Raw genomic sequence first — 20,850 nt, 5'->3', positions numbered from 1 at the left:
CAGAAGGACGTGACAATGAACAACGGAGCAAGAGAATCCGTCTGTGAAGAAGGTAAGGCAGGCAACAAGAGAAAAGGGGTATCTGATGCGTTCAGCTCTCTCCTCATGGATAACCTGAAGCATTTCACTGTTTATTAGAGGAGACATCTGAGGCCATGAGCATAATTCTCAACACTGCCCATCTCATCATTCCTATGAACAGCCAAGTACACTCATCAGGACGACGTGTCTTTTATTATGTCCAGCGGTCACTGTTCTCAGTGCGCTCTCCTTCAGGTGCTCTTCACATTCAGGAAACCAACAGGTTCCTACCATCTTCTCTGACCACACCTGTACAGGTCGGAACCTACCATCACTCAGCAAAACAAGATGCAGAAATCCAGCCCTGCTCTGGAGAAGGCAGCACATCTCCTGCCCTTGGTCCAGCAGCAGACGCGGGGCCCTCCTAACGGTCCTCAGGACAAAGCAGGCACTTCTGTTTTCATGATCTACAGTCACCCTCGGTTCCTCGTTGCTGCCATAACAAATGGCCACAAACTCAGGGACTAAACTAACACAAGTGTGTGACTGTCCAGCTGTGCAGATCACAAATCTGAAGTGGCTGTCACTGAACTAAGACAAGGTATCAGCAAGGATGTGCTGTGTTCTGGAAGGTCCGGGACAGGTGACAAGGAGCCAATCCCGTAGGTCCCTGGGGGCCCCTGAAGAACAGGGAGCTCCTGGGACTTTTGAGCAGATTACTGACGAGAAGACTGAAGACCGGCACGTGAGAGAAAGACAGGAAGCAGGAAGTAAAAGGGGTGGTGCCAGGACAGAAGGCCGCAAGGCACAGCGGGAGAGGAGCAGGCGGGGCTCCCGCAGGGCTGGCGTTCACTCCAGAGAGGACGGTGTGGAAGGCTCCGAGTGGAGGAGTGATGTGCTCTGGATCTCGTGTGAACAGGATGGCTCAGGTGGCCGGGCTGTGAATAGACGGGGCAGGGACAACGGGGAAGGCGAGCAGGAGACCGCAGGGCTCCAAGAAAGGTGTGCAGGGGAGGCCCTGGGAGGTGTGGGTTCCAGGTACATATAAAGACAACATGGACAGGACAAGCTAACATACTGGACGCTGGGTGTGAGCAAAAGCAGTGAAAGACGCTGCACAGGGCCTACTTACCTAAAAGAAGGGGAAACCCTTCATCTGAAGCACTGGATGGCTCTTCTGGAGAAGAAAAGTGAAGACAGAGAAGAGAGGCAGAGACACAGTCTGGGAGTGTCAGGTCTTCAACTGAAGATGAGACCAACCAGAACGCGGTGCCGTGTGGACTAAGCAGAGCGCAGGATGGAACCACGGCCACGGTTGTAAGGACTGACAAAGACCTAAGAGGCCAGAAGGGGCTGGCAGGTTGGGCCTGGGCCAGCCTCTGGCATTCACTACAGGACTTCCTTCCGGGTCCACATCTCTTTGCGCTCCAATATGTCATTTACTTGAGTTTTCAAAGACAGCCTACAGAATGAACTTTCCACGTCCTTATCGCTCTTATAGACACCTTCATCCCACATGTTGGTGGCTGACAATGTACCTGGTTTAGACTTCAGAGACACAAGGTGTGTCCCCCAGGGCCTCTGAAGACCCAGTTTCAGTGCTACCCTGCATCTGGCATCGCTGGTAACAGTCTGATGTAAACATCGCCCTTCTTCCTAAGTAGGAGACTTCTCTGGTAGAATCTGGATCTTCTCCATACACTAACCTTGGCTCTTCTGCACTGACCCCAAACTTATTTCCAGAGCTGCCTGGAACATGGCGCTGACACTAGCCTATGGTCAAGAGAAGTGATGTTTGTGACCATGAGCTACTGATTACTCGGGCAGGACACACGAACCTGTACCCCTGCTTAGGAATCATGACTGCATTTACAACTTGCACCTGATGTTGGCGGCACATGGCCACAGGCGAGGCTGATTATGGAGACGGAGCGTGCCCGTGTGCCCATCTCACAGACCCCACCTCCTCACACCCAGGAGCTGCACACGTGGCTGGTGACAGCCCGGAGTGTCAAGGCCACGAGGCCCAGGCCTGTGATGTCCACAGCCTTTCAATGAGCACAGTTCTCCTACTGTGGCTGCTCTATACACTCCACCTATTCACAGGGGAGGCCTGTGAATCCTGTCAGCAACCACTATATTATTAGTGTGTAATTAGCATATATATGTAATAGGAGTAAAATTTGTTAATTAAAGAACTGAAAACCTCTGTAATGAATTATAACAAGAATCCTGAGTTTTCCTGGTAAAAAGGAATCTGCAGAGGTTTTGGTTCTCCTGAGTTAAGCAGCCTCTCAGAAAACTACTTTCTACGGAGCATAGCTGTCCAGCAGGGACATAACGCAGGCCACGTACACCATTTAAAAATTTCTAATGGCCACATTAAAAAACTGCAAAAAGGTACAAGTGAATTTAATTTTAATGATACATTTCCTTTAACCTAGTATGCCAAGAACAAAACTAACAGATTACTGATGAGATATTTTACATTCCTTTTTCATATTAAATCTCTGAAATCTAGGGTTTATTTTTACTTTGTTGTTGCTGTTCAGTCGCTAAGTTGTGTCCAACTCTCTGTCACCCCATGGACTGCAGCACACCAGGCTCCCCTGTCCTTCACTATCTCCCAGAACTTGTACAAACTCATGTCCATTGAGTCACTGATGCAATCTAACCGTCTCATCCTCTGCTGCCCCCTTCTCCTCCTGCCTTCAATCTTTCCCAGCATCATGGTCTTTCTCTACTGAGTCGGCTCTTAGCATCAGGTGGCCAAAGTATTGCAGTTTCAGCTTCAGTCCTTTCCAATACACTTAGAAAACATCAAGTCAGACTAGCTACACTTAAGTATTCAGTAGTGGCATACAGCTTCCACATTGGGCAGTGCAACGACAGGGTCTGAGACTCAATCTAATTACTAAGCAACTCTAGATAACGATAAGCTGTCTCCTTTCTGAAAATGGTTGGCCTTCAGATCCATCTTAATTTACATGAAAATCCTGCATTTTCAGATGTTACAGCACTAGATAAAAGTGGGTTATGAGTAATTCCCACCTGCCATCACATTGATCCAGTATCATGTGGATTTCATGCTATTCCCGGGGAGGGCTGGGGTCAATCCATGCCAATCGAGGTTTCTCTGCCTCATGCTGAAAATCAATCACCAACTGCTAAGACTTGCTAAATTCTAAACACTGATCAATTACTGTGAAGTAGAACAACTTGCTCTTTGGCCTCATAGATTTGCTAATATTGATCTTCACAGAAGTCTGAGAAATATGTTCTCATAACTTATGTGTTTCTATCTGATTTAAATTTTTCTTCACAATACGAATGTTTTGATGCTGGTAAGGTTCTAACACTGGCTGAAGGCCGACACGTGCCCAGTGATCACTGGTTCTTTCCACGGTATAAATCCTCTCATGTGTAGCACGCATATTAAACCCACAGCACATCTGTCACGGAGCCTTCCCAAAGTGAAACTCCTGATATAAGAAACTCTTAACATCTCCTAAATGTCTTGGGAAATTCATAACCTTTGAAAGGCTCCCCTCCTGCACAATACTCTGAAATCTATTAAGGTTGATGCAATGGTTTAAAGAATTTCCTCTCTTGTATCTGAAATTTATACAACTACAAAATGCCCTAACAGCCTTCCCATAGACGTTACATGTACAAGGTTTCCTCTCCAGAGATTGCATTTATAAGGTTAAATATGAAACAGAGCTATAGATAAACTAGAAAAAGTCAGCAAGTATCGTAACAAGTTTGTGAAAAGAGACTATTTCAAGTACAGCACATGGGTAGATAGTGACGCCTATTTCAATCCTAAGTGAATGACTCTTTTAATAATCCATTTGAATAGTCAGTATTACAGTACCATAGATGTAACAATATTACATATAGTTTATACGTAATATATAGCCTTAAGTCTAAGTTCTACCACTTCCTTTGTTGTACTTAAAAATAGTTAAGGCGTGTAAGTTAACGAGTAGTAAATTAATCTCGTTATAATAAAAGGGAAGGAGTATATCTGATGGTCCTCCTCACTGGATGCTTGTCCTCCTTAAAGATGAATATGGACTAAGCAGAGGAGCAGCAGGGAGGAGGGGCTTCCTCAACACTGGATCAAATAAACATCCTGACAGCTTGCATTCCGAACTTGGTTTTCTGAGTCTGGTGATCACTCCTTCCTCTCAGCCACCTCTGCCTACGCAGTGCTGCCCCACAGCTCTTCACCACCCACTCTCACCAGCGCCCGGAGGGAGCTCGTCCAGCGACTCCCACGTTCACATGCAGTGACGCCCCGCGGGCCTGGCCCCCGGGACCCACCCGCAACAGACTGGAGGCCATCCAGGCAGGGTCTTTCACATCCCCAGAACCTCGTCAGGCGTGTGTATACAGGAGACATTTGTTTTTTAAGAATCTGTCCTGTCTGGAATCGTGCAAAGAGATTCAAAATTACACTTTCTAGAAAACAATTTATTTTAACAGAATTAGAGGCTATTTTAATTGTTTTGTTTCCTTACATACTTCAAAAAATTTTTTCTAAAAAACAGGAAAGAAAACAAGTCAATGGCATTATATATGATGCAGTTATTTTTCTAAGAAATTTTACATAAATTAAAACTCTAGTCAGTCACATATTAACTCAGTAAGTACTACAGAGAAAAGCTAGCATCGCTGATATACTGGAATAACAATTATTACCCTGCCTTTTCGGTGTGTGCCATTAACATTTAACCTAAACACACACTGAGGGTGTATCCCAGGAAAACATACTCACCCTGACGTCGGTTGCATCTCCATGCCTGATAATACTGGCCCAAGTGGTTGGCTCACTGTTGCTTTCAAAATAATGAAAGACCTTTAATACTCGCTCCATGGCCCCAGGAGAACGCTCCACACCAGTCCCCAGGTGAGTCTTGGTACTTGAACTCGGCGTGTGATTCAAGTTTGGGTCAAGGTAAGCAGCAGCCATTCTTTTGCTAGATGCTAGGTATCTGTCATATTCTGGAAAAGAAAATAAGTTTTATCGGTGTAGAATATTTGAAATCTACTGGTTAAAACGGATTTTACTGATACACTAATGTAACAACACTGTTCTTTGCTCTCTCCCTATGATGTGTTGTGTGCAGGTGAGCCTGAGGAGACCTGAGACCTGCACCTGGATAATCACTCTTTCCCACCACCAGCCCCCTGCCGCCACTCCCCCCACCTCCACCCAGAGCAGCACCTGATTCACAGCAGCATAATAAATATTTGTTAAACAAATTACTTCAAGTCTGGGAACCTTATTTCACTTCTGTTCAAAACTTGCTGTTATCTATAAACAATGTAACACCACCATCCCCTTTAAATCACAGACTCTAAATGTGTCAGAAATATCTCATAGGAAAGCAAAAGGTGTTAATTTTACTGCCTATTTTCAAAATCTTTTATTTTAGTGATCTATTTTGCTCCCCAAATTAGACAGTAAGGATGAATAAATATAGTATCAATTGCTTCCTGAAAAGAAACATGCCATCTTTGGAGTGGTCAGAAGAAATGATACACTAATGGTAAAAAATCACTACAGTTGACCCTTTAATAAGGCAAGTTTGAACTGCCCAGGTCCACTTCTATGCAGATCTTTTTCAATAGTAAATAAACACTACAGACCTACACAATCCCTGGTTGGCTGAATCCCCAGAAGTGGAACCGCAGGTGCAGAGGAGCCCTCACACAGGGGGCTGAGCACAAGTTACACACGGACTTTCCCTGCACGAGGGCTGGCACCCTTACCCTACGCTGCTCCCGGGTCAGCAAGATGCGCGATAGGGAGCGTGTCAGGGAGGCGCTAAACCAGAAACAATGCACAATCCAGATACCCCTGTGGCCAAAACTCAATGGCAAAATCCTAAACCTCTAAAAAGTAGGTCTAAAGTTTTTTGAAGGATAAACCGTTGTGATGTCACCATGATAGAAGCTGCTTTCCATGACAGAATGTGGTTCTGCTTTATCAATTCAAGCTTTGACTTGCTTGTCAAAATTCCATTTGTGCTATAAACTCTCAAATTGGCCAACACCTCCACCTTATCAAGCCTTCCTCGACCTTTCTGGACAGTTCCATGTGCAAGTCTGTTCACCACCACCCACCCTTACTGGTGGTGTTCCTATCTGTCTTTCTGCAGGACTGAGGATTCAGAGAGCCTGGCATGTGGGTTGGTCAGTCTGTGGGACAGTGCCCACTACGGAAAGAGCAGTCCCAAGTGCTGTTCTCTGCTATACTGACTCCTCTGCTTCCAAACAAGTAAGAGAATTCTCTGCTGTTGGTGTGGTTCTCTACTTGGTTTTGGCCCATGGCTGAAGACATACAACTGGGGCTGCCAACTCTCTGTCTCTAAGTGAGAAGAGCCTTCACCCTCCTTCACCAGAGAGGTGGGCTCCAACTGGAGTTTGTAGCTGCAGCCCTCTGCAATCTGTGGCTGGCTGCATTTTTTTGACCTTTTCAAGATTAACCTGTTACAGGCACCTGTAACTGGTTAATATCTTTTGAATATCTTTTTCAAAAAACTATCAAAGAGGAAATGAAAAGGTTTTTAAAGTTGGTTTACTTGTGTAATTTAGACCCCTATTCTTCAAACCATCAGTGGTAAATGACCAGCTTTGTTTTCATTTCCAACCTGTCACAAACCATACTTTGTAAAATACAATGGAGAGGAATTTCTAGAAAAATGAAATTTAAAAATAGAAGACATACAAAAGCCAAGAACAAAACTTCTATCATTAGAGTCAGTGAACATAAAACTACCATCCAGTTGCTATGGTTTCCAGACGCCTGTGCCAGATTCTGCCCGTACTTGGTCCTACACTGTGGACAGTCCCAGCAGAGCCCCAGTCTGTGGGCCACCATCAGTCGATTCCCCGCTCAGGCACCAGGCTGCCTGGGGCAGCAAGAGGCCAGCGCCCGCTGGACTAGGAAACGGGAAAGCGGACGGCCTGTCAGTGGCGGCTGCCGACCTTCCAGCTTCAGGACTCCCTTTCACTCACACACTAACTTCTTTCTTGGGAGAACCAAGGCAATCCCAAGGCAGGTAGGTGTGAGGACACAGGAGCTGACAAGCCTTGGCACTGACCCCAAGGCTCATTGCACAATCCAGTATGAACGCTCTGTGAGACAGCACATTAGAAAAAGAAAGAAAAGGACGAGGACCACAACAAGTCTTACTCCGGAGCTGCCTGGCTTACATTCACTGTACATACTAAGATCCCACCAAGAGAGTAATGTCAGTAAGCTTGTGATGAGCTGGCCCTTTAATAAAGCTGGAGATGCTTGCCAAATTATGAGAAGTGAAGAACGCAAATTGCTACAGCTAAATTTTTTTTTTTTAATTAATGACATCAACTAGCTTGAAAAGTTTTAAGAATTTGATAATAACCCTAAAGTAAATCCTTAAACAACCTAGACAAGTGTGAAAGTTTTCTCCTTAATTTTGTTCTTTCACCCATGATTGGGGTTTGTTTTCTCATAAAATGACTAACCTGGGTATCCTAAATGTCCCACAGTGATTTTACTAGACAGAGAAGCTAACATTATTTAAATGTTTGATATTGTAACATGGAAGGATATATATGAAACTCTAGTACTTTGGCCACCTAATGCGAAGAACTGACTCATTGGAAAAGACCCTGATGCTGGGAAAGATTGAAGGCAGGAGGAGAAGGGGACAACAGAGGATGAGATGGTTGGATGGCATCACTGACTCAATGGACATGAGTTTGAGCAAGCTCTGGGAGTTGGTGATGGACAGGGAAGCCTGGCGTGCTGCAGTCCATGGGGTCACAAAGAGTTGGACACAAGTGAGCGACTGGACTGAACGGAACTTGGTATTATGTCAGTGTGTTACACTGTGTATTTTCAAACTCGCCCCTTTCCCAGTGCTCTTCTTCCAATGTGACTCTGACGCCTCTTTCAAGAGGCACAGTCTATGTTCCTTCCCCTCAAACTTGAACTGGCTTAAGACTAGGCTAAGATACACCCTAAGCTAGGTCATTAAAGGCAACACCAAAAAAAAAAAAAAAGGAAAGAAGGAACCGAGGTTCCCACGGTGGCCCTGGGATGCTCACTCACAAAGTCCACCACCACACTAGACAGAAGTTCAAGCAACCCAAGATCAGAGCTCCAAGAACCACAGCTCCACTGAGCTTCCCACTGATGGGCGGCATCACCTCTGGAAAACTGAGACAGAGCCCCCTCGAAAGACCCACGGGCTCCCAGCTGTGCTGCCGCAGACAACACCATACAGTAGAGACGAGCCGGCCCTGCTGAGCCCTGCCCAGACTGCAGACCTGAACAGAACAAAAAGCTCACATCATCTGAAGCCATCACGTGTCAGAAGTCTTGTTTTCAGCAACAGACAAGTGATACGGTGTATGTTCAACTAGCGTATGCAGCAGTGATTCTTCCTTCACCTGGAAGTGTGGGACATAAAACGACAACCAGAATGCCTGCCTCCTTCTTTGCACTGTTAAAGATACAGAGTGAGCGTCTTTTCAGTGCCTGGACAAATCTCACATGCCTTCCTAAGTTTGGGTCACCTTCCTTCTACATTTTATTCTTTGTAATTTCAATGTCATGAAACACCTGAGTGCTTCTCTAATGCAAACTTTTTGCCATGTCACTTCCTCAGTGACATCTGTTCCTGTCACAATTATTTTCTTCACTTAAGTCAATAAGACATAAAAGACACCTACCTTTACTAAGTTCTTTTGGCTGCAAATCCAGAACGTCTGGCTCAAAAGCAAAGTCAACATTCCTAGAGTTGGCTATTTTTCCTGTAACTTCACGTATGTTCGATTAGAGTTCTACCAAGTTATTTCCACCAGGTAGTTAAAGTTTTTGCCATACTGTGTACTTAATTTCTAAGATCCCTAATTAGTTAGAAACCTTAAAGGTAACTGAATATTGGAGACTTAAAAAAAAAAATCCTAAGGAAATCAAGAATGGCAAAATATAACATATATGTAAAATCCAAATTAATAGAGTGCTGATAAGATAAATGTATTTCAGATTGAAAATTAAAAGCATTCAGAGTATGGTAACCTATTTGTTTATATTTTAACTGTGACCTGTCGTGGTGACAGAAATCAACTCAGGTTTCCTTTCCGGGGGCACCGACTGCAAGGGGCCAGAAGGGAGGCTGCGGGGAGCTGATAACCTTCCAACACGGATTCGGAAGGGGGCAGAAAACCTGGGCCAGGCTATGTAGGATTTATGTACTTTACTGTATGGATGCTGTAACTTCAATTACACATCTTTATTTACAAATATGAGAACAAAAAAGGTTTGTCAGAAGACTCTTATCCAACAACTGACCAAAAGAAACATGCAGTGCCAAAGCACACTAGTTAAAATTAATTGCTCGAGCCACAGTCACAAATCCAGCACAGAAGCAATTCACATGGACACATTTTATAAATGCCAACTGTTCTCGATATCTGCATTTCTGCCTCTGCCACTCTCTTACTGGCACATGAATGTGCTATTTTGAAATACAAGTAAAATATGTGATGTTTGCAAATATGAAAATACTCATTTACCATCTTTTTATGAAAGGAGTTTTTAACTGCATTTATGATATATGGCCCTACATATACACATGTACGCATACTCAAGACAGATGTCTTTAAGACTCTATTGAAAAATATGGGACACTATCGCCAAAAAATGCAAAGATACTTATAAGCACAAATTTTTACACGTGGCTGCAAAATTCATTTTTCCTTAAAACTGACACATGAAACCTAGCTCTAAGATTAACAGTCTAGCCAGTACCAACATTCATTACAAACAATTAAAACTGCCACTTACTGAGTGGCTCTACATGCAAGGCATAAACACAGAGTCTCATTTAATTTCATTTTCACCACAACTGTTGGAGGCGCACAGTCCTAGCTCCATTAGCAGGTATAAAGCCTAAAATAAAAGTCACCATAGTCCAGGAACACAAAGCTACTCAGTGATTGGGTTGTGACTGTCTGAGACTGAAGCTCTGAAAAACTCTTTCAGTTCAGGTACGCTGTAGGGGCCCATCAAGTGGCCTAACGACATTCTCTGCCCCTAAAATCCTAAAGCTCAGTGACACAGTCCACTGCTCTCAGCAGGCACGGACACACAGCTCTTCACCACTGCGTCCCAACAACACTGGCAAGCACCGAATGTATACGACGGATCACGAATGACAGGGAGAATGTTGTGTGAAGCAGGACCCCAGCCTGCACAGGACTGTCAGGGAGAAAGCCTGTGAACTGCACTTCCTGTCACAGGCACACGTCTGCCACAACTTCTCTGGTGTCGACTGGCCATGGTGGAGTCACACGACAGGAGGAGGGCCATCTCCCCAACGTTGCCAGTGGCATTCCATAAGCAGCTACTGGGATGAAAAGAACGGACGGCAGTGTGGCTGGCTGGAGCGCTGGACAGAATGGGTGCCTGGGTGAACCCGTGCCACACGACACAACCCCCCGCAGGTCTCCTGGGAACAGCAACGCTGAGCCTGTCGCCCTGGAGCCAGGTGACTCCCAATTACCACTGAACACATTAAACATGACAGACTTTCTCAAACACTTCTTTGTCACTAAATCTCCCAGATGAAAGAAACATGGTTAAAATGTTTTTCTGTATTATTTTATAATTAAAATACTTAATGATGTAAATTAAAGTAGAATTCATCAAAGCAGATGATCAAAATCAATGTAGAAAACATACATTAAATTATTCCTTCAGCACTTCTAAGTTCACGTCTAATACACCACATACAGCATCAAAAAGCTTCGCCTGTTTAGGAAAAGATTCCCTCAAGGAGTCCTTCACACAGCAGGACCGCCATGACCCGATCGCCCCTCTCACACAGTTGACTTGTCTCTTTCGCACGGCAGCCCTACACGGTGGCGCCCATCAGTCACCTCACTTACATGTGTGGTCACTAAGGCACAGAGGTTAGGCAACTGCCCAAGTCACACAGCTGCGAGTGTGCATGCTCACTTCCACACCAGATCCCAGCCGGTCCAGGGGCGAGCCACAGAGCCTCAGCACAGCACACAGAGGGTGTGCAAGCCCCTGCCCAAATGGACCCCACGCCAACCAGTATCACCATGCGATCCCTAGGCAAGTTCGGTCAGCTAGGTTGCTTGCATCAAAAGCACTGAACTACCTTCTAATTTTATTTAATGTATCATGTACTTTCCACCTACGAACTCGGCCTTCCCTGGCCCTACATGTAATGCACTCTTCCAGGAACCCCTGACGAGAGGTCCTCTGAGAAAAGCCACCACAGACAAGTGCACTGAGCACACGGTGCTGGGGAGAGGCCAGGGAAAGGAAAGGTCCAGCTCAGACCTGGTACATGGTCAGGGTTCCTACACAAGGTGAGTTCCAAGCTGGGGTCCTGAGAGCGGGCATCAAAACCTAAACCTGACAAAAGACAAGGTGGCTGGTGTGGCGAGAGCGCCCCGGGAGCCAACACGGGGCCAGAGAGGCTTCAAATTCAATCAGCAGGGGAGCAGGACAAGGCCCGGTTGCAGAGGCAGGTTCAGAGCCTGGCCGCTGTTAGGATTTGCACCTGGGCAGGCATTCAAGTCTGTTCGGACCAATCTGAAGGCTTCTGTTATAACCCAGACAGGACTGACTATGGCCTGAGACCAAAGATTTGAAAGCTATAAAAAAAATCCAAGAGGACAGGATTGATCAAACTGCATTTCTAAGACTGAAGGAGACAGTGGCCATTTTTCTGGCTTGGGCAGCTAAGTGGGAAGGTGATAGCATTCCACCGAGATAAGGAACATAAGAGGGGCAGACCTGTTGGTGGAGGGGCTGGGCAGGAAGGAAAAGTTCAATTCCGCTTGGTATTTGTTACTGGGAACAACAAGCCAGATGAAGGAGGCACTTCATGCCTCCTGTTACAGGAGGGAACCAGGGAGCCGGGACTTGTGGACGTTTCCTCTGGAAGCGGGATGAGGGGAGGGCCACCACAGCTGCTCACAGGCTGGGGAAAGGGGGCCTGACACACGCCTCGGACATCGTGATGTGGGTTCTCTAAGCCGTCTAAAACACAAACAGATTTCCCAGCTGCACTCCTAAGGAAGAGGAGTGAACCTGCCTGGGGAAAACACTCCCGCTGGTGCGCTCTCTCCCACGGCGGCGGTGGGGGGCGGGGGGGCGGCGCAGCACTGGGCAAATCTAAACAGCATGAGGCGAGCACTCCCCGTCTAGAGCTGACCTGCTGTTCACAAATGAAGAGCGACTGTCATAACATGCAGAGATTGATCTCGACTGTCTGATTTGAAACATGCTATTGTAAAGGTCACTCATGAGACAGGGGCCAGGGCTCAGAGGTTTACTTCAATTATTATTCATGCCGCATTTATGCCAGGACTGTTCTATGCACTTAAAAATTAAATCATTTAATCCTCTTAATAACCTTCTATTCCCCACTTTCTGGATGTGGGAAGAGAGAAGCAATTTGCCCAAGCCCACAGGCCTGGTGAACAGGGCTCAACCAGGCAGGAGAGCTGCAGAGGCCAAGCCTTTGCTCAGCAAGGCCTGCCGCCCAGGTGTGCTGAGTCCGCACCCTCGCTTGACAACTCGGTCACTAGCAGGCCGCAGCGCTGCCTGGCAACACAGCAGCACACAGCCGAGCAGCCGTCCTCACCCTCCGTCGCTGCCACCCCCACGCCCCCATGCAGGCTCTGCCGAGAGCCAGCCGCAGGGGGCTGCTGCTCCTGCCTGCTCTCTCACAGCCAGCTGCCCCGGCCACTTGTTCCTGCCGGGCCCCTGTGGGCAAACGCAGGGGACACATTTCCCTGAGAGTAACGGGTTCTGCACAAACATTTACTGAGCCAACTTCTGCTGCTGCTGCTAAGTCGCTTCAGTCGTGTCTGACTCTGTGCGACCCCATGGACTGCAGCCTACCAGGGTCCTCTGTCCATGGGATTTTCCAGGCAAGAGTACTGGAGTGGGTTGCCATTGCCTTCTCCTCTAGTATGGATTTAAAAAGCCATAACTCTAACCTGAAGAGCATTCAGTCTAGTTAGGAGAGCTGCACACACACACACACACACACACACACACACACACACACACACACTCTGTCTCACACATGTGGCTAATGACCGCTATAACAAGTATTATTTAAAAATTAATTGTAAACACTATTTTTAAAGATCAGTATCACTAACCATAAAGCCACTAGAAAGAACTCAGTAGTTATTTAGTTTTCAAAAACTCTGCACCACCCTTCTCAAGGCTTCTGGCCACGCAGACCTCGGCTGCTGCAGGCAGACAGTCACCTGCCCAGGAGGCTCCTGACCTCCTGAGCGAGGAGGAGGCCGAGAGCAGGACAGACCGGTTCCCTCCTAGGTGTGCATTTCACCGCAGGGGGGCAGGGGAGCATGCGCTGGTGAGGAGAGTGAAAGGGCAAGCAGGGGAGTAGCAGGAGGGTCCCATTTCACACAAGGTGGTCAAGGGGGTACACTCATGTCTTACTGCCCAAACCAGGAGAACTGGCAGGGCTGGGGGTGGTGAGTGTTAAACAGATAAACCGGGGCACACACTTTCCCCACCTTACCGAGAAGGGCGTATCTAAGCCAAAACCCCATGTCCTGCTAAAGCTCTAGAGCCACGTGTGGAGAAAATCCTGGGAAGAACGAGCGGCCCCTTCCCCAAACACAATGAGGATGAGTGAAGGGTCTGAATCCCCACTGGACCAGCCCTGTGGGTGAGGGAAGCAGTGCCAACAGGACTCTAAACGGGAGTGAAGAGGGTTCACGGCGATGCTCCGGCCACGACATCAGAATCCTGGACACGGAACGCACCCCTGCTCCTCACCGTCCCCTCCCTCCCTGCCCTCCCTGCAGCAGCAGAAACCTGTTACTGTCATGTTCCTGGTTTACCATAAACCCATACACCAGACACACCTGCTCCCTGCGGGGGACACAAACAACTGCACCGACACTTACACAGTGAAGTCCCTACGAAGCGAGGAAAGGGACCAGCACCAGGGAGACACTCAGGGAATCGGAGCCGGGTGGCTGGGGCTTCACAGAGGGAACTGTGACCGGAGACGTGTCCCAGGAGGGGGACTCGCATCCACACCTGAGGAGGAGTTCAAAGAACTGGCGGATGGCGCCCGAGGGTGAGGGGGCAGAGGCAGACGGTGTGTGCCTCCCGTGGGGTGGGGTAAGGGGAGGACGGTGCCTGGGGAGGAGGCGACAAGGCCTGAGGCCCGGCCACGGAGTCCTGGGCTTCAGAGGTGGGCAGAGAATTAGCAAGGAGAGCCCTCAGAGAAACATGGTGCAGGGCAAGGCTTCCCTCCTCACCCCCTCCAATGGCCTTGCGCAGCTCAAACTACCGTCAGTGGAGAAGCCCAGGCTCTCCAGAACACGCCCACATCATTCTCAGTGCCTCTGTGTGCGATCCCTACAGCACGGAGGACCCTCCCCACACTCTCAGCTGGAATCAAAGATGCCCCAGACTCTACCAGTTCAGCTTTCTTTTTCACTAAGCAAACAACTGCTGAGTGCTGTTAATATGTCCCACCATGGAGAATCAAAAAATAACGAGACCTGAGCCTGGCTGCAAGAACCAGGTAACAGGAGACAAGCAACTAGGCAGAGCTGTGTGAGTCACCAGCTCTCACCCTGTGTGAGGGCAGGGCCCAGCGAGAGACAGAGGGCCACACGCGGAGCAGAGGCCTGAAGGCATCACGGGTGAAGAAGGAAAGTTCCAGCAGGAACAGCAACAGCACAAGAGGCCACCAAGGCCAGCCCAGCAGGGGCCTCTCAGAAAGCTAGGTGCGCACAGAGCGAGAGGCTGGGGCCTGCAGGAGCTGGGGAGGGGAAGAGAGAGCGGAGGAGAGGCGGGCAGGGCCTCCTGCATGTGCAGGGTGGACGGGACCCACTGCGGTCAATGTGCACTGGGGGCTGCTACATGGGGGCACCGCTCCCTGTGCTGGGCACTCAGAAACTCAGGTGTCCTCTGGAAAGCACCTGATTTCTTTGACTGTAAACATGCAGATATCTAGATAGTTACACTGTAACTATAAAATGGTTTATACAGTTATATAAAAATATACTTTTAACCTATCTCCCCCACAAGTCAATTAGCTCCTCAAGCTGTCAGACCACATGGCTGTGGTCCCACAGGCATGGCAGAGGATCAGGAGGTAATTCCCAGAGCAACCATCAGACCCTGGGAGCCGACCCAGACCCATCTGTTGAGAGAACTAGAATGCAGCACGTGTGCTGCTACAAGAGGAAACGCAGAGACCAATTCACTGCTTTTGTTGAGCAACTTCTAAGGCAAGTGGATTAGCTGACTCTACATAGAATTTGCTCATTCATTAGGTAATATTTATGTATGCCAATTACTTGCCAAGCACAAAGAAACTTGACACAACCCCTGACTTTGTGAAGTTTACCAGCCAGCAAAAAGATCAAACAAGTGCAATACACTATGATCAATAACAGTAAACACAAGACGGAAGCAAAGACTCAGGAGGCAGCATCAGAGAGAAGCTGGTTTAGCGGAGACCTGAGGGCAGGCTGGAGCTGGCTGGGCAGAGGGGCGAGAGAAGAGGCAATGGCAGGTGCAGGAGGCACGAGAGCAAAGACTCTGGGTGTCCTGGGCGCTGAACAGTCAACAGGGATGAGCGGCCAATGGTCCAGAGCTGGAGACGAGGGCAGAGCCAGACGAGGCGCCCTGCAGGCCAGGTGAAGGGGCTGCAGCTTCACCTCATTCTAGAGAGAAGCCACCAGGCAGTTTTAATAATATCACCAGATTTATGTTTCTACAAAATCCCTCCAGCAGGTATGTGAAGGCTGAACATGTGAGGACATAGGAAGACAGACAGGAAGCAACTTCCACAGCCCAGAGCGGGGGAAGGTGAGGAACCGTCAGGATAAAAAGATGGATCCATTATACACGGAGGAAGGTATCAGAGAGGCACCCTGGGTCTGGTGGCATGATGAACTGAGTGGACGGAGCTTTGACACGTTTATTAGACAGAGGATCTGGGGAGGAACTGATTTCAGTGGCAACAAATAAGAAGTTCCTCTGTGGCTGGTATCAGATGCTTATGAAAAACATGTAGATATCAAGAGACAGCTGACCCCTGGACTCTGAGACACAGAAGAGAAGAAGGGTTATTCCCAGAGATGGACAGATGGATGTTTAAAATACTGATATAGAAAAAACATGATTTTAACCACAGGATCCAGAATCACACAAAGGAACTATTAATAGTATATTCAATTTCAATCTCCCACTGAAAGACAGGGGTGGGGGGGAATCAACAGCACATTTGTTCCTGACAACCAAATCTGACACCTCTCAATCCTTCCTAGTCTTTCAAAAAGACAAAACAAACAATGCACACACTGAGCGAATCAAAGAACTTTCCAAGGAGGACTTTCTGTGCTTAGTAGCCTTGCAGCCAATTACACGGCACTGTAAACATTTACACTTACTTCAATAGTCTGAATTCAAACTGTCTTCAAGCGTAGGAAATTATGACATAGTTGAATACAATTTATAACAACGTCTTCTTAAATATGTTAAAACATGTTAAAATACACTCTTCCTCGGGTGCAATCTAAGGCGGGTTCCCTAACATTAACTTCATCAGTACAATAATGTTATTACAGAAAAGACTCCAGACTCTTTTAAGGATAAAGGTTTCAGGTCAAAGTACACGAATATGGGTCCTATTACTCTTAGCCTGTTCTAGTAAGGATCTCACCCATCTTATATCTGGCCATGGCTGTTCTATGAAGTTAATGTGACCGATCAGAGCCAGTGTGAGCTTCAGGACATCCAACTGCAGACCGAGCTTTGGATACACAGTCTCTGGGTTTGAGGTCTGTCTCTATCTAAAAGTAGTGATTTTACACTTGAAAATAACCAATGCAGCCAATTCCTGCATAGGAACACTGCTGTCTGTATCACACAGCAAAAAATAATCGGGATGAACACCTACGGGTGAGAGAGTAAGGAGAGAAGGCAGAGTGGCCTGTCCTGAGACCGCGCCTTCGCGCTGATACCCACGGGGCCCTGGACTCGGTCCCAGGAGTGGACAGGGCACAACCCCCCCACCGCCCCCGCCCCCCGCGCTGTTAAAACCTGCTCTGCAATGATCCACCTGAGAAGATGCCTGTTCCAGCCCTACAGGCAGGCGGACCTGACCTCAACACCCTCTCTACCTTTTCCCTCTTGTGTATAGGTGAGCTCTTTTCTCACACCCACAGCCCACCTCTATCAGAATGATATTCCAATAAAAACACCTCTATTTATTTACTCTGCAGTCAGCAAACATAATGGAAAAATAACTGCCTGCAATCGATTGCTCTGGGACAAGCAAAAACACTATAATCTCTTCCAAAGTTCATACTTCTAGTAAGATATTTAGATTTTTTTTTTCAATAATAAAATATTCACTAGTAAAGTAAAGCAGCGTACCCATTTTGGTCTTATTCATATGTGAATTATATGCATTCTTAACTTCTAAACGTGTTCCTCAAACACGTGTTACAATGAAATGCTACATTTTGTGTTTTGATTTTTATATAACTGAAGCCTCTAACCACATTACAAGGGAAAGCTAGTTATTCACAGCCCTGCCAATCCTTAGAGACAAGCCCACCTTGCAACAACAAGGAGTTTCCAAATAAATATACAATCTTTACAGTGAGTAAAGGAAACCAATTTTTGAAATAGGAAAATCTATGTTATTCCTTTTCCTATAGTCCTGTTTAAACTAAAAATTAGTCTCTATCCTTTAAAAACTTCCACATGGAAGAATGAATGAGGACATCTTAATTAAAACTCAAAATAAAACATGAAACTTTAAGAGACATAGGACAGGCTATAGAAAAAAAATATTTTACTCACTTAAATGCATTTTCATAAAAACAATTTTATTTACTATTTGAAATGCTCTCTAAATGGTTTTATGCAATAGTTGCAAACCCATAACAAATAATTTCCATTTTTCCTTAAATTTAACTGTAAATCTATTTGAAATAAGTCCTGATAAACTCTTATCCACCTTTTTAGTGCAAAAGCATGTATCTAAATAAAACTTAAACTGAACAGATCTTTAAGTTATTTATACCTTTAGCCCAACACACTGGAAACGGACTACAGCCGCTCTTCTCCATAGACAGCGCCTGGGGTTCCAGGGCCCCTCGTCCCGCCACTCCCAACAACATAAGCTCGGTCCTAGAGAGACCATGCCAGGAGTCCGCACACCAAGTCCCGGCTCATCACTCCCACTGGACTTGCTTCGATCCACATTCAAGACTAAGCTTCCCCTCTGTGCTCCTTTTGTCAGAGCTTGAGGCAAAATTTAGGAGGTGTTCCTTCTGTAATATTTTCCAGCAGCTTGAAGAATGCCTCTCAGTTACAGAATCTTCTCAAGCTTCTGCAATCTGAAATACAGACCGTCCTGGCCGGATTAAGCTCCTAAACAGAAAGAAACCAGCAAGTAACGTGACCCCAAGGATCTCAGTTCCTAGATTCATTCAGGGAAGGAGGGCGAGAGGGCGGGGAGGAGGGGACAGAAGGAGGAGGGACAGAGGGAGGAGCCCCGGGCAGCCGGGAGCCTGCGCCTTATTAATATGCTAATCTCACCCTTCTGTTCAATTCATCTGGCTGACTTCTGTTTACAGAACTGACAGGCGATTCTAAAACTGGGTAAGCTGCAAATCAAGTCTGACCCAGATCAGGTCTTCAGGTGCCTGTGCAAACCATTTTTGTTTTCAAAGTAGTGCTTCTGGCATTTTACCAGCCTAATTCTGACCTTACAGTTAAAAATAATTACCTTAATGAAGTAAGAATAATTCTGAAAATAAAATCCTGATCAACACTAAAACAAGTCTGTAAAAACTATGTCCATAGGAACCCAAATATATTTGAGATTAAGGTATTTCTTCAGATTGATACTTGAAAAGTAAGTTTGTAAATTTATAAAAACTATCTAGAAAACACATAAAAACAAGAATGTGAGGTTGCTAGGTACTTTCAAAATTAGTTTAATGGAATATTGAGGGATCCAAGATGCATTTCTTTTTTTAGCTTTAAAATATAATGGTAAACTCATACTGAACAAGCAGGAGAGAAAAACACTCTAATAACCTGTAAGAGCAACTTTCTTTAAAAATGCAAAGCTACTTACTTTCTTCATTCAAACTGAGAGATAATCAAGGTCATCTAAAAAAGCCAGCTATTTGAACACATGCCACACTTAGTATCTGAGCAGTGAGATAATATTATCTTAGCAGGAAGATAATAAGTAACTAGGCTCCTAGAACCTTGCCTGAGCACAGTTTAGCCCTCTTAATATATGGGTAATTTTGTTAGTAGACAACCCCACAGGCTAATAAAAAGACAAGTACTCTACTTAACTGTGAACAGGATCTTATGACTTCACTAACTTCTGGGGGTGGCGGTGTTACTGAACAAAGGCTGTGTCCAGGGATGCCTCAGGGCCGGGTGCTGGGCTTCAACAGCTCGAGATGCTGTTCTGTCTGCAGGCTTTACCTTCAGGCTCCTAACTGCAGGCCTAACTCAAGTGACTGCCCCTACTCCACAGTGAAAACTATCATTTACCACAGAAAACTCTGAACTCAAGCAACAGTGGGAAGAAAGGGGGCTCCAGGAAACACAAGCAAGCTAGCCAGAAAGAGAGCAGAAGAAAGAGGCGGACAGATCCAGGGTTTGTCCTGAAAACCAGCCCAGCCTGCCCCGCTACTGAGGCGAGCCGAGGACAGAAAGGCCCACTGCCGCCACGGGTGCGTCGAGGCACATCCCAGGTATCTGGGCGTCCGGTTCAGCCCCACAAGCAGGGCTCAGGGCTTAATCTGAACCATCAACCAACAGACTACAAATGGCCCGAGCAAACTGGGAGTCTCTCTTGGAACGTAAGATTCTCAAAAATGTCAAAAACAACTCAAAGCTACCTTTCCTTGTCACCAATTGTATTCCACACAGCAGATACTGATCACATCTAATTTTCACATCGAAGCAAAAACAGTGCCACCACTGCTTCAAAAGATGAGTAAAGACAGGGCCTTTCAACCAGGCAGAGGCACGGCCACTGAGCCCACCCGCCGTCCCGGAACAGGGTCTCCACCCACAGCCCAGAAGGCGAGGCAGCAGCTGTCCAGAGCCGGGGGGAGGGGGGGGGGCGGACATGGCGCCCAGGGAGAGAGGGCGTGAGGGGGGAGCCTATGGTCCAGATGAGACAACCAGCGGCAGCGGCTTTCTCTCCCTCCAACCAAGCTAACTGATACTTTATTTCAGTATCCGAATGTCACCTTCTGGGGTGCAAGGTCTAAAAGCTGGAAAGATACAGAGGAGCAAAACTTCTCCAGGACAGGACCAGAGGCAGCCTGACGAAGCAGCAGCTACAAGGAAGTTCCGGCCTCTGGTGGGGGGGCAGTCGCTAAGTTGTGTCCAACTCTGAGACCCCATGGGCTTGTAGCCGGCCAGGCTCCTCTGTCCATGGAATTCTCCAGGCAAGAATACTGGAGTGGGTTGCCATTTCTTCCTCCAGGGGATTTTCCAAAGCCAAGAACTGAACCAGGGTCTCCTGTCTTGCAGGCAGACCAACTGAGCTACAAGGGAAGTTCTCAGCAGCCTCAGGGCTGCTGAAAAGAAAAAGAAAAAGCCGAGGGTATGAAAGCAGAGAAGGCTGCAGGTGCTCTGGGAACAGCAGGGCAGCACCTGTGAGTCAGGCCTGTGCCAGCTGCTCTCACAGGAAACGCCTGACTTCAATCCTGAACACAACCCCAACA

The 20,850-nt window shown here is 46.9% G+C and overlaps 1 protein-coding gene across 17 annotated transcripts in view; it reads right to left on the bottom strand.

Moving 5' to 3' along the window:
- Positions 1–20,850, bottom strand: part of PTK2 (protein tyrosine kinase 2) — a 192,948-nt gene that overhangs the window by 125,130 nt on the left and 46,968 nt on the right. For 12 of the 17 annotated variants that reach the window (XM_070802371.1, XM_070802383.1, XM_070802385.1 and 9 more), the window contains 2 exons: positions 18,168–18,517; positions 4,805–5,031 (listed from right to left, as the gene is read on the bottom strand). In XM_070802371.1, coding sequence (XP_070658472.1) covers positions 4,805–5,031; positions 18,168–18,264 — 324 coding nt within the window. In that variant the 5' untranslated portion in view covers positions 18,265–18,517. Of the gene's footprint in view, positions 1–4,804; positions 5,032–18,167; positions 18,518–20,850 lie in introns of those variants that run through there. The other 5 variants (XM_070802389.1, XM_070802380.1, XM_070802381.1 and 2 more) reach the window with 2 other exon arrangements.

This window comes from Bos indicus, chromosome 14 (assembly GCF_029378745.1).
Source record: "Bos indicus isolate NIAB-ARS_2022 breed Sahiwal x Tharparkar chromosome 14, NIAB-ARS_B.indTharparkar_mat_pri_1.0, whole genome shotgun sequence".
NCBI classification, from domain to species: domain Eukaryota; kingdom Metazoa; phylum Chordata; class Mammalia; order Artiodactyla; family Bovidae; genus Bos; species Bos indicus.
The sequence above is the reverse complement of the archived record's forward strand: the minus strand, read 5'-3'. Positions and strand labels throughout refer to the sequence as shown.